Source organism: Purpureocillium lilacinum (assembly GCF_023168085.1).
Source record: "Purpureocillium lilacinum CBS 284.36 DNA, scaffold_7, whole genome shotgun sequence".
In the NCBI taxonomy this organism is placed as follows: Eukaryota; Fungi; Ascomycota; class Sordariomycetes; order Hypocreales; family Ophiocordycipitaceae; genus Purpureocillium; species Purpureocillium lilacinum.
In genome coordinates, this window is record NW_027072117.1 from 1,447,736 (window position 1) to 1,460,847 (window position 13,112).

Below are 13,112 nucleotides of genomic sequence, written 5' to 3' on the forward strand. Positions count from 1 at the left end.
GTCCGGCCTCGGTGGCAGCGGTTTAGAGCTAGACGCGCCGCGAATCGTCAAACTCGTGCGTCCTGCCGAGGACGCCTGAGGCTCGATCTCGCTGCTGCCACGGCTGCTTCCTACGCTGGCGTTCGTCTGGACGAGCAGTAAGCTGCTGGTGCTGGAGAGCCGTTTTGTGAACTCGGTGAAACTCAACCTTTTCGTGCTGGAGCTGGAAAGACGGCTGTCTCCACCGGTGGCCTGGTGCGGGTCGGGGGTTGCTGTCGGCAGGCTTTTGGTGGCTGTCGGGGGGACATTGCCTGTCGCCGTTGAAGGGGCGGTTAGATGAGGCGTGCTCTGGGTGCGCCCGGCATTTGGTCGCGACTTGGCGTGCGCGGTGTGAGGGCGTGAGGGCGGAACTGGGGTGGCCGCGGATGACCGCACCGAGTCAGCGTGAAAGCTGACATGGGCCCGCGACATGCTTGGGCGGTGCGAGGTCGAGTTGCGGACCGGGTCATGCCGACCGGCGATGTAAGCGAGTGCTCGCTGCGCCCCAGGTGACATCAGAGGTGCCTGGTTGAAATGGTCCAGGTCGTGGGAAGGTCCGTCGATCTCAGAGTCCGAGTCGGATGATTCGTGCGGGTCCACCTCGTCGTCGCTGTCGTCCTCTTCAAATGTGCTGCGCATTGCCGTCTGCTCGGCCTTGGCAGCTGCCTCTTTTTGCTTTCGACGCTGTTCGGCTTCGCGCATGAGAGCGTCGAATCTGGCGATGGAGCTGAGCTTTTCTTGACCGGGGATATACGTCTCGGCGCCCGGTATGTGCCCCAGCTGGAACGCCCGGTCGAGAATAGTCTCGCCCGGGGCAGGCGGCATTGAAGCATCACAAAGCTGAGGGTGGTGAACTTGCGAGCTCATGCTGTCTCGAGTTCGTGTCGGTGAGCTCATGGTCGAAGTCCTTCCCTGGGCTGATGTCCAACCCTCGATTAACTCGCCGCGATAATCACCCAACGGGGTTGACGGGCCAATGTCTGTAGGGAGGACGGTGGTGTAATGCTGCTCAGGAATGGCATACGGAATCTTTTGCGGCCCGTAGGCATTGCTTGACGGGGAAGAAATGTCGCTGCGCTTGGATCGCAAACTCGGGGACTCGGAACTGAAAGTGGGAGGACAGTCACGAGGGCCTGTTGAGTACGTTGCTGTCGAGCTTTTGTGCTGAAGCCCGCGGTCCGAGTTGTCGCGGGACCTGGTTGAAAAGGGGCTGGTGAAGATGGGTGACGCAGGGCTTTCAGAGCCGTGAGCGTCCTTCTTGGCCTGGATAAAGCGCGCCCACTCGTGAAGACTCGGGCGATGATCGTCTGACGGGACACGGAACCAGAGCGTCGTGGTGCCAGTCTCCTTGTTGTTCGCTATGAAGCCAGCTGCCCGGCTCGATCTGCGTCGGCGCTCCTTGTCGGAGATGGTGATGACGAGGGTCGGCTGAACGGGGCTCTGCTTTCGGTTGGTAACAAGCTGCACTTGGCAGTCGGTGACGCAGCTGGTGGGCCATTGTTGGATCGGCTCCGAGTCGTCCTGGCACGTCGTGTTAGACCAGCGTCCCTAGCCCCATGGCGGCAGGAAATTGGGACGAATTACCTTGGCTTTATAGACCAGTATACAGTACTCGTCTGTTATCGGGATCTGGGGGAGGGGCTTGGGCATCGACGTCGGCATCCTCCCTGTGGTAACGCCTTGGACGTAGGTCGAGCTGCCCTGCCGCTCCCTGGCGTTGCGGTTCCGTTTGCCGACGACGACATAGCGAGACTGTATAGAATTCATGTCAGGAAATGGCGAGCGGGCTGGAAGAAACACGAGGGGGGTCTGCAGAGGTGGTGGCACTGGCAGGGACCAACCTTCCAAGAAGCTCGGCCAAGGATCTGGCTCCGGTCCGGGGGGACCAGGAGGATGCCGTCGAGATTGTCCATGGCCGAGGCGCCCTAAGAGCGGGATCCGGGGCAAAGACCAAACAAGCAAAGGAAGAAGAGCGGCCAAGGAAGAAGGAGAAAGTAGCCTTGTGTTATAGGCGCATTATGAGTGGAGGTGGTTTGCGAGGGCGTTGTGCTCGTTGCGTCGTGTCTCAAGCGTCGCAATGCGCGGTCGTCGGCCTGGCACCCCGTCTCGCTGCCTACTGGGTGCTTGGTAGCTGGTGCTGCGACTCGGGAGGGCCGTGGACCAACGGGCGAAGCGGCAGACGAGCAGGCAGCCGCGCGCAACAACAGAGGCAATGAGCGGCGTCGAGGGTCGAGGCACCAGGTGCGGGAGTCGCGGGACCGACGAGCAACGAGACGGGAGATTTCAGCAAGATAATGAAGAGGGAGCAGAGCGAAGAGCAGCGGGCAGAACGGAGGGCACGGGTGCCATGGACGGGCCCGGCATAATGTTGAACTAACTCAGCGACGATCCCGCATTAGGCCCCTCGGGAGGCGTTCGATTAGAACGGGGGGGGCTTGAGAGGGAGAGGGTGGCATGGGCAAAGATGCCCGGATGGGGGGCAGCCAGAGACGGAGGCGTGGCATGGCAAGGTTAGCGGGCACCACTTCACACTTGCACAGCTGGATGGTGGGTGCGCGGGTGGAGTGGAGGAGGGGCGCCGCCGCTGTGGCGTGGTGCATTCGTGGTGCACTTGGGGGGCATTTGGCGCGTTTGCGCTCGCTGTTGTGCGTGCGCTGCAGCGAGCCAGGCCCAGGGCCCCGGCGGGCGACCCAGGCTTGGCCGCAGGCGAAATTAACATCAAACATGGACCACCACACAACCGAGGGGGGCTCCAAAAAATGACGGATCGCTGCAAGATTACAAAACAGCCGGACAACGAACGACACGACCGGGGCCGCAGACACGCTCGCGGCGCGGCCACGGCATGGTACGAGTGCGAGTAGCACTTCGTATCGTGCTGAGCGATTCGGGTGGGGAACGGCGTGTTGATGAGAGAAGGGGAGAGGGAGTCCCGTTGAGTTCTGCCGTACAGCATCTTGCTCCATCCGGCGGCACAGCGTTTGGCGCTGCATCCGGCGACCTGCCGCTGCCACGGACTGCCAGGAGTGAGGCGTGTATTGCTACCTCGCCTTCGTACCGTGGTACTTGATGGAGGGGAAGGTGCTGCTTTGCGTGCCTTGCCTATTCAAGGTGCTCGGTACCTACCTAGCAGGTTGTTCCTGCCCCTTCTTTTACTTCGGTACCTTGCGCGGCAAGGAAAGGTTGGTTGCAGTCCACTTACACCAGTCTATCGTGCCTGCCGTCCGATCACCAGAAGGCACCCCCTTCGTCAGCGGCGGCTCTTCTCGACGCGTATGCAGAGCTTGTTCGCCGGTTGTCGCGCCAGGCCATACTGTCCAAGAAACCTAGTTAAGGGGCTGAAGACATTTTGACGCTGCGGGCAGGGCATCGTCATGTTCACAGCCGTGCCGGATTGTGAGAGGCTTAAGGTGCCGCTTTGGCGGCCAAGCGCGTCGCTCCTTCCTGGCCTGGATTCGACCCGTCCCCGATGGCGGCAAAGCGTAGCTGCACCTGCCGTGGCCGTCGCACGTTACATCAATCAAAGGCAGGTAGGTCGAGTGCCGTTGCCTCCTTCCCCCTCTTCAGTTTGTCGACACCTCAGGAGCGCAGACTGCCTACATGCACCTTTCCAGCCGGGACCCGACCCGGAAGGACAGCGGCAGCTGCAGGCGCCAGGACGGCGAGACGCACCTATGCCAGAAAGGTAAATGTACATGGCAAGACGAGATACGTTTCTCTGCAGGGTCGTGCTGCGCCTGCTGCAGCGCCTGCTGGGCGGATCGATCAGCTTCGGTTGTCCCTCGATACCTCCCGTCAGGTGTCTTCACTGCGCACCCTGTCTTGAGCAGGTATCATGAGTAAGGACCGTCGACGTGCTACAACCCGTGCGAGCCTCTCGATCCAACAGCAACCTTGCATGCAACTCCCCCAGACGGCACATAGAGTGCACGCACAAGTGGACCCCCGTACTCACTCACCTTCAAAGCTCTGTAATGCCGCCATCTTGGAGCTCCAAACATCCCTCCCCAACCTGCCTTCGGCTCAGCGAGGGAGCCTTGCCCGTCACCCCTCAGACAACGTTCCAGCGCCGACGCCGACGTCAATGAATGGCTTCGCGTTTTGCAAGGAACTTTTTTGCTTCTGTTTTTCGTTCGGTTACGGTCACCCGGCAGTGGTGCCTCGCAGTGTCGCCAGTGGTCAACTGATACCCTGGTGCTACGTACTCGGGGCAGGCCTCTTTGTCCGACCAGGCTTGTCGTTGGTTTGAACCACGCGCATCGACGCTGCGGCCAGGCCCGACCTCGCACTCTCGGGAAAGAGTGCGGTTTCATCGAAAAGCAGCGGCACATAGCAGACTCTGTTACCGTCCGCACTGACCACGGCCGGCGGGCCGGCCAAGGGCCAGGGACCAGGGACCAGGCGGGCAACCAAGTGTGTCGGCGACCACACAAAGGCCATGCCAGCACACCCTCCAGATCAAGAGACCCAGTCGGCGACGGCGTCCAGGGCGTCGAGCTGAAGCCTTCAGTTCGGGGGCTGGCGAAGGGGTGCGAGCCCGGCTGCTGGGCTCTTCAACTGCACGACCTGCACGATTTGTGCTGGTATGGGCCTGGGTCGGTCTCTCCGTGAAGGAGACATGGCCTTGGGTTGCCGCTGACCGGTCTCATCGGATGCCGTGTGGTGGCGGCACATGGAAGGGTAAAAAGAAGCCTTCCAGACTCCCTCCCCCAGCGCGGACGGACGGGCTCGCTGAAGACCATGGCCCACCGCTCCACACCAGGCCTAGTCGACATCCGTTTGGTCTGGAACAACAGTTTGAGCAGCAATGACCACGCCGCTGGCGCCGTTTGGATTGCGGAGTGAGCTCCTGACAGTCAACCATTCAGACCTCCAGCGTGCCAAGGCCGCACGGCAGGTCAAGGCAAGGGGGTCCATGTGGCCGACGACGAGGTCCACAACAACCGCATGCGCACCCGGCGTCGTGATTGCGGACATCGCAGATCTGCGGGCCGAGACGGACACCACGGCGGACGAGTTGTCCCAGCTTGGCTACAGTACCGTTTGGTCAAGGCGGTCTCGCTCAACCATTGTTGGCCTCTGCGTACTTGTATTTGCACGTGCACGGTCAAGCTCATTGGGTAGGACCACAGGCCGGGATCCGAAGACAAGCCACGGATTGTCGACACTGAGCAGCAAGACTGAGAATGGATAGCCAACGCAGGCAATGGCGGCCACAGACCCAGCGTGGCCGAGGCCCTGAGAGCAACCACTCAAAGCCACTTCGAACGGGCCCACTCCAGCGGCAGCACCCCATTGAGTCCAGCCCAAGAGTGTGCTTGGAGCACGGGGCAGCATTGGGCCTGGCAATTTCTCGTCTCGACAGCTCTATTGACGCCGCGAACTCGAACCATGGCAGGCATGGCGGGGACCAGATGCCAACTGTGCCTCCCCAGAGACATGCTCTCGCAAGCGTCTTCGGATTGCGTCTGCCGACCGGCTCGACCAACGCCCACTGCCGTTGCTCAACGGACCAGCGCCGGAAGCCGTTGTCGCCGGGCCGTGCCCAATGATGGGCATAAGAAGCAAGTTTGCATCTGACGCCAACTGGATCAGCACCCGCTTGGGCCACTTCTGCCATCAGCGTGCCTGGAGAAATGCAAGACGTTTGTTTTTCCTTGGCCGGCAGCCACCACTCGCCAGACATGCTTGCAGCTGCAGCACGCTGTTTCGCCACCGCAAGACCCTGCGACGGCCGCCATCTTCCTTTCAGCCTGAAGACCTGTCCGAGGCCTTGACGTCTTCGACCCCAGCATCCTGCGCAGCAGCCGTGGCTTGGGCCATGAGTCGTTCATGCCACCCTTCGCGGGTGCGGCATTGAAGATGGCTCTAGCTCGCCCAATGGTTAAGCAAACTAGCGGAAGTGCTGCATCACTGACAAGTCGAGGACCATGATGATCGGTGAAGGAAAAAAAGGAGACGAGTGCATGGTGTGCAAGCGTCGTCCGAAGCAATTCCGCCGCTATCCCCAAGGAGGTGGTGCCCGACAAGAGGTTTGCTTGATGGCGCGCCATTCATGGTCGCCCGCCGTGTGGCGCGTGGATGAGGCTTGCATGTCCTCCTCGTGGTGCCCGTGAGGCTAGTACTTTGGTGGTGTCTGTCTGCTCACGCTGAAATGTGACGGCGCCAGGAACGGCCTGCGTCGGGTCGCGCTGGCAGAAGCCTCGAATCCACAGCCGGTCCCAGAGGTGTGGTCATCCTGGAAAAGGGGTGCGACTTGTGCCATGGTGTCGGATCCGAGTGGTACGCTGCGCTTGCAAGGATTGGCCAGTCGCCCGCCATGTTGCGTTGGCATTGGGGAGTGCAGCCATCATGGCCCGCGGCTCGAGGCAGGTACTCACCCTCCGTTATCCATCATCGCCAGTCGAGGGACGCTCATTGGTGATGCTGCTGGGCATCAAGATGGCACGAGAGCCACGGGAAACCTGTCCGCCAGAACTCGATGAAACGATAAGCTTCGTTGCAACCATGCCTCTCGCGGCTGGCCACGACACGTCGTACATGTCGGTGGTATTCTGTCGCAAGCAGGCTCCGGTGCTAATTCCTCGAGGTCTAGCCCTTGCAGCCGTGTTGGGGTGTTGCCCTTCGAAGATGGATGGCTCGTCAAGCTGGATGAGACGCTGTCTTCGCATACAGTACAGTACGTGGACGATGTCACTGCTGGCACACCGAAGCGACCATGGGCAGCCGCTCGGTCGGGCAAAAAGCCCCTGCAACGCAGCTGCTCGCCAATGCCGACGTGCATGCAGATGCATTGGACCGAGATACGAACTGCCCGAGCGAGCGTTTCGACCATGTCCTTGCTCTCGTCAGACAGTGCTCACTGGCCATGGCACTCTCTCACGCACAATGCCAGTCCATGCGGCGGATCTTGGCTTGGCACCTGCTACGACTCAGGCGCGACATGGATCTTTTGGCCCTGGGTCCGCCCGCATTTGGGTTTGGGGAAGCGCCGAGCTCGACGGCCGTCCCTCGCACGCAGAGACATATCGACGACAAGAGGCCAAGGCGCTCGAGCCCGCCCAATGCAGGAACGTCTCATCGTCTGAACATGGCGCTGACGCCGCGATGCAAGGTACGGCGGTGGGTCTGGCCCGCGTGCCTTTTAGCCAGGCTTCGTGAGCCGTGGCCCGACGTCAAAATAGTCTGCCGGCCACCAAGGCACAAGTTCCTCCGCGCGGCGTCATGAGCAGGGCCGACTGCGCTGAGGATGCGCCGCTTGTGGCCAGGTATCTCGCGCTGATGCGGCCGCCTCCGGACGAGGAGCGGCAAAGACGACGCCGCGAAAGATGGACGCCTCGTTCAAACGTCCCTAAGCCTCGTCCATATGCGGTTCCCTCCATCGATCCTGGTCGGCCCCTAGCATCGGGACGTCGAGAATCTTTTGCCCCCATCGTCGTGCTTGCGACGCACTACTGCTCGATATGGCTGTGTACTAAGTCCGTGTTTGTGTCAGATCTGAACTTGCACGCCGCCCAGATGACATGCCGACTAAAGCGAGCCAAACTTCAAACAGCAATCACACCCGCCATTTTGACTTTTGGAACTCCTCCTGGTGCCCCGGCCCCATCGTCGATCTGGGGAAGCCCCCTTTCACCACCAAGCCAGGTGCTCGTGTGTGTGTTCTGCGGCATCTTGTCTGCGCCCAGCGACGCCGCACCCTTGATTTGACTTTCGGAGCTACTGCGTCCATTGCATCCTACCGCCCAATGCCTTTTTGCCCCCCCGCGTGGCCCCCTGTCCTTGTCGCGAGTATCCATGCGCGCGCGTACCAAGAGGGCCCCAAAGACTTCCCCTTTTGAGCCCTCGGTGAGCAGGCTGGTGGCGAGGCTGAACGGCGCCAGACCCAACGTGCTACCGACCCTGTTTGGGACACACTGTCCAGAGTCAATGGCGCGTGCGCTTTCACCGGATCGGATACCTTTGCGATTTCCTTCCGCCGTCTTAACGTTAGTGTCCCATCCCCACGATCCTCTGGAGCCACAGTTGGGCATCCCCGCTTCTGGGGAATAGGCTTGGCAACCGGCATACCCCTGGGCTCTCGCGTACCAGGCGTACGTACACACATTTTGGGCTGGACCTCACGCGACCATCATCGATTGCACATACTAGTAGCTCCCAAGTGTGCCTGCGGGGGCCAGTTGGTTGCCAGTCAAACAGGCGCTCGCTGGCGTCTTCGTCGTTGCGAATGGGTGTTGTTGTTGCCCGGGCCAGGGAAAGAGGGCCAGCCAACCTCTACTTACACACGCAATACAATACTAATACCCTCTCACCCCTGTGAGCCCGTGCTCTACCCCCATCGAGACCCAATAACATGACCTAGACCGTACCAACGCTGTAACGCCAGAAAGGGACCAGAGCTGGATAACCCTAAATCGAAATGCTTGGTAAAACCATGGACAGCTGCACAGCGGACAGGCAGAAGAACCCTGCTGGGGAGGAAAGGCTTGGTCAAGCCCCCGAGCGGCCGTACTCGGGTGCACCGCGCTGTCTGGCCCTCCTCCGCGGCCCCCGGTGCCAGTGCTGTAGAGACCAGGCTAGATGCTGTGAAGCCGTGCTCTACAGTGCTAAGGATGAACGGAATTCACAGCCCCGTTCTTCTAGAAGATGTCGTCCACCGAGCCCCGCCATCCGTTCGACGACTTGGGATGCCGTGATCGGAGCTCAAATGCCCTAACCTTGTTGGTCCAGCTGCAGTCGCCGAGTCAGTATAATAATCTCGCAGTGTGATCAAAGAGCCGCAAGCACTCACATCTTGACTGTGCCGTCGTCTCCGCACGATGCCAGCATGCACGGGTCTGCCGGGTTCCATGCCACCGCGTTGCAGCGCGGCAGATGCCCGGGCAGCCTCTCAACAGCTGCACCAATGATCTTGTGCCATATCAGAATGTTGCCATCCTCGCTGCCGCTGACGACAAAGCTCTCGTTGGCGCCGCCGAACGCACTTCTAATCAGATAGTCGCCTCCTGTGTGGCCCAGGAACTTCTGGACAGAGTTCCTCGATACCAGGTCGATGAGCTGTGCCTCGCTGTCCTGCTTGTTGACGAGCAGGTGTCGAGAGTCCTGGCTGACACTCACCGACGTCGGTCTCGCTCCGAGGTCCAAGTCATACTCTAGCTCGCGCGTCACGGCGTTGTAAACGTGGATGCTGTTGTTATCGTCCACGGCCACCAGCCAACGACCGTCGGGTGAGCCGCATATGTCCTGGACGCGATGCTTTTTGCCCCAGTCAAGCATCTGCTCGTCGTGGACGTTGAAACTGCAGATGCTGTGGCTCTTGTCGAGGGTACCCAGAACGAACGAGGCGCTGTCCGCTGCCCACACGCAGCCGCTGACCGGCTCATCAAACTTCCTAATCTTCTTGAGAAGGGAACCAGTCTGAGCGGGAGGAAGTCAGTTAAACTGTATTTGTCTGAGAGTGCCTCACGATGTGGTGGCATTACTTACCTTGGCGTCCCAAAGTCTCGCATGTTTGTCTTGCGAGCAAGTCACGATGAAAGCATCATTGGGGCTCCACGATACGTTGCCCACCCCCTTTTCGTGGTCAGACAAAGCAAAAACCTGGACGAAAGTCTTGGTGTCCCAGATCGTGACTCCCTCCCGGCTCCCACCCGTGGCCAATCTTGTCCCGTCATGAGAGAACTGTACTTGCCAGATCTCGCCGAGGTCACTCAACTCCAGGGCGACTTCGCTGGGGAAATTGCGTCTATCGCAGAAGTGATCGGAATAGAGGGAGGGAGATGACGCTGCTGTATGATACAAACAGGTATCAATCTGCTTCTGCTTCACCTGCTCCAGGAGAACGGCCAAGCGGTTCTCGGGCAACATGACTGACGGGGAGATGCACCCTAATGGCGAATACGGTCAGTACATCGTCACAGCCCAGCCCTAACCAGAGGTGAGTACTTACGCGAAAGCTCTGAGAGCAACTGTCTCCGTGACTGTCCCTGGGCCCCGTCCCAGCTGGCTTTGGCCTTGAGATCCTCTGTTGAGCGGCACATCAGCAGGCTGGAGAGGAAGTGAAGCTTGCTGGTGTCTTGATACAGCGGTGTCAGCTCCCCACGCAGAACCGTGAGGGCGCGACCGGTGTCTCGCTGCTCCAGGAGCTCCAGGAACTTTTGCTGCCGAAGCCAGCATTTCATGAGGTTTCGATCCGATCCGGCGGAGAGGACCAATCCATTACCTTGTCCACCACCGGAGTCCGCAACGGTGGCGCCAGTCAGGAGCTTCTCTGCCTCGGCCCAGTATCCGCCGAGCACGGCCGAGCGAAAGGCCGCCACTGTACTGCTCTCCAAGTCGTAGCCGCTATCCCGACTGACGCTCTCGGCGGCGGCCTGGTAGCCCATGTCTGACAATGCCTGTATCAATATCCTTGTGACCTCTTCGCGGTTGTGGCCAAAGTAGGTCGAGGGGGGTTCTGCCGCGGACTTGGCGGCCCCGTTCGACGACGAGCCGTTGGTGGCGCGGGCCGCCTTGCGGTTGCCGTTCATGACGCCCGGCAGGTCCGCGGCAGCGGCATCGCCGTTGGACCGAGTCGCGGCATCGCCGTTGGACTGGCCTTGCGGGGTACCGTCGGCCAACATATGTATACTATCACGTCGTCTCCGCTTCGGGGGGTGCTCGACAGCGGCTCCAGCAGGTGCGGCGGGAGCGGCGGCAAGCCCAGCTGATGGGACGGCCGAGTGTCCCTGCGTCTGCGGAGTTGAGGACCGCCGTCGTCGGCCCAGGATCTGTGGCGGGGCGCTGAGGTCCTCGGGGTCTCTGGCCGTCGAAGATTCTATATTCGCGGCAGCCGTGGCCCGGGAAGAGGCGCCTCGATCGTGGTCAGGCGGCGGGTTCGGGGGGATGGGTGCTGAGAGGGCGGTGTTGGAGGAAGACTGGGCGGGTTGCGGGGTGGCTGGGTTGTCGGAGGCGTCGATGGGGGAACGAGGGTCGCGAATGTGGTCCACGACGACCTCTCCGCGGATGGAAACCGCGGTGGGATCAGAGGGACCGGTGGAGGGAGCTGGCCAGCAGCCAAGGGTCGACGGAGGCCGGCGAGGACTCGGGCCTGTGTCGGTAGCAGGTCGGAGAGGTAGAGGCCTGGCCCGTCAGATCTGTGTCGTGAGGTGAGCGAGCAGCGGGCAGCCGGCACGGGCCTTGTCGACTGTGCCAGGAAGCCAGAGGCGGACGGCACATGTGAAGCCCACGAAGCGGACGGACGTTTTGTCAGCGGCGGCTGGGTGCCCCAGGGCGGCGCCGGGCGTCGGCTTGCTTGCTGCAGCTCGGTGTCGGCAGCTGTGGACGGCCGGGCGGTCGTGGGAGGAACGGTGTGACTAGGCGGTGCGTTGAGGAGGCATAGGTGGAAGCGGCGGAGTGGTTTGTTCAGAGTTGTGGAAGGGGTTGAGGTGTCGTCGAGCGAGGCGAGGGTACCTAGGACGGATGGGGGACGAAGCCGGCCTTAGGCCCAGGTCACTGCTAGCCTCCAGGTGCGTACGAGTAAGGCAAGGTTAGCACCGGCTGGCAGCTGGCACGGGAGCTGTGCTCCAGGTTGCCTTCCTTGGGCCAGGTGGAGGAAGGGATGGATGGCCGCGGGTTGGGTGGAGGCGCCTGGGCTGGGCTGGGCTGGGCTGGGCGGGCGCAGGCAGGGCGGGCACTGGACGGGCAGGCCTCGCACGCACTGGAGCGGCTGCAGCGGGGGCAACCTGTTCGGGCTGCCCTGGGGATGGACGATAGCACGGCCGCCTGTGGCAGGCCCTGCTGTCTGGTGCAAGGTGGTGCAGGTGGGCCCTGTGGCACTGGATGGCCACCCGAGCTGCAGCTCCCGTCACCACCTGTGCACCTGGGCAGCGTCGCAGCCCGCTGAATGGAGGGAGAGGGGGCACTGATGCAGCGCTGGCGGGCCTCCCCGCGCATCCACCTCACCATCCATTCCAGTCCCCACTGTAAGGTGTCTTCTGATGAAGCTCCAGACCGTCGCCTCATGTGCTGCATTTGGCAGCGGCGGAAATATTGCGACATCCATGGATGGCAGTTGTCCACGAGTGTAACTTGGCCCCAAGTTTCGAACACCTGCGACGTTAATTAGCAGATGCCGCCGGTGTGCTTTCTTGGGCAGAGCTCTGACCGACACGAGGAGCCTAATGACTACAGCAGTGTCCACGGCAGCAGTTGATGTCCGCCTGTAGCTACAGCACACTGGCAGCCGTCGATGACGTCTCCATGCCGCCGCCCGACGCCCTCGCCCTCGCTCTTATCGCCCACCGCGGCGCTGACACTCGCTGCTTCGCGAAAGAACCGGCCAGTCCGGCTGGGGGGCCGACACGCAAACCTCGGGACATATGGCGCCTTGCTGGCTGAGACTGGGCAGTCCCAAATCTGATGGGTAAACCCGGGCGATGGGCATCGCTCCAGCAGTTCATGGGCATGGCAGCCAACCCTCCACTCGGGTGCCCGCATCTCTCCGACGGATCGCCCTCCAGGAAATGCGAGCTATGCAAGGACGAGATAGATGGTCGCTCGACCCCGCCTGCATGGACCTGGCAGAGAGAACCCGGCCCAAGGAGCGACTCCAGGGCACCCCGAAGGCGCCAGGACACGAGATACCCAGGACAGGAGCAAAGGCTCGCCTTTCGTTGGTGCCGACGCCGCACCAACCCCCAAAAGGGCTCGTCAAGTGACTTGGATCGGATAAAAGAGGCATGTCCCAACACCCGCATGCACGACGATCTCTAAGCCTTGGCGGGAGACGACTCGCGTGTTAGCCGGACAGCTCCTCCGCGACCGGGCCCTTAAAGGCCGGTGCCGCTGCTTATCTACGAAGTACTGGCATCTTCTGCTGGGATATGTCTGCATCTTTGCTCCGTGGCGTCGAACATGCCCGTCTGGCATTTTCCTGCCATGTCTCATAGACGGTCGGGCTCGGCTCGATGCTCTATGTGTGCGATCACCGTTGGTACCTGCTAGTGAGGCGACTTGAGCGCCATGTGACGGGCGATGCGGGATTCGTGCTGATAATCCGCGTCATCTGGCCCCCCAGCCACGACAAAGCTTCCTCCTTTGCCTCCCGCATGTCC

General features: G+C 61.4%; 2 protein-coding genes across 2 annotated transcripts; both read right to left on the minus strand.

Moving 5' to 3' along the window:
- Positions 1 to 22: 22 nt before the first annotated feature.
- On the minus strand, positions 23 to 1,931 carry PLICBS_009335 (uncharacterized protein; the record flags this gene model as incomplete). The annotated part of the gene is made up of 4 exons (XM_018324949.2): positions 23 to 28; positions 115 to 1,539; positions 1,603 to 1,770; positions 1,860 to 1,931. 4 exons carry the CDS (start codon positions 1,929 to 1,931, stop codon positions 23 to 25), a joined length of 1,671 nt encoding a protein of 556 aa, XP_018176343.2.
- A 6,726-nt stretch (positions 1,932 to 8,657) lies between these two features.
- Positions 8,658 to 11,235, minus strand: PLICBS_009336 (uncharacterized protein; the record flags this gene model as incomplete). Its single annotated transcript, XM_065601611.1, has 5 exons — positions 8,658 to 8,748; positions 8,810 to 9,435; positions 9,505 to 9,905; positions 9,968 to 11,062; positions 11,229 to 11,235. 5 exons carry the CDS (start codon positions 11,233 to 11,235, stop codon positions 8,658 to 8,660), a joined length of 2,220 nt encoding a protein of 739 aa, XP_065457683.1.
- Positions 11,236 to 13,112: the final 1,877 nt, after the last annotated feature.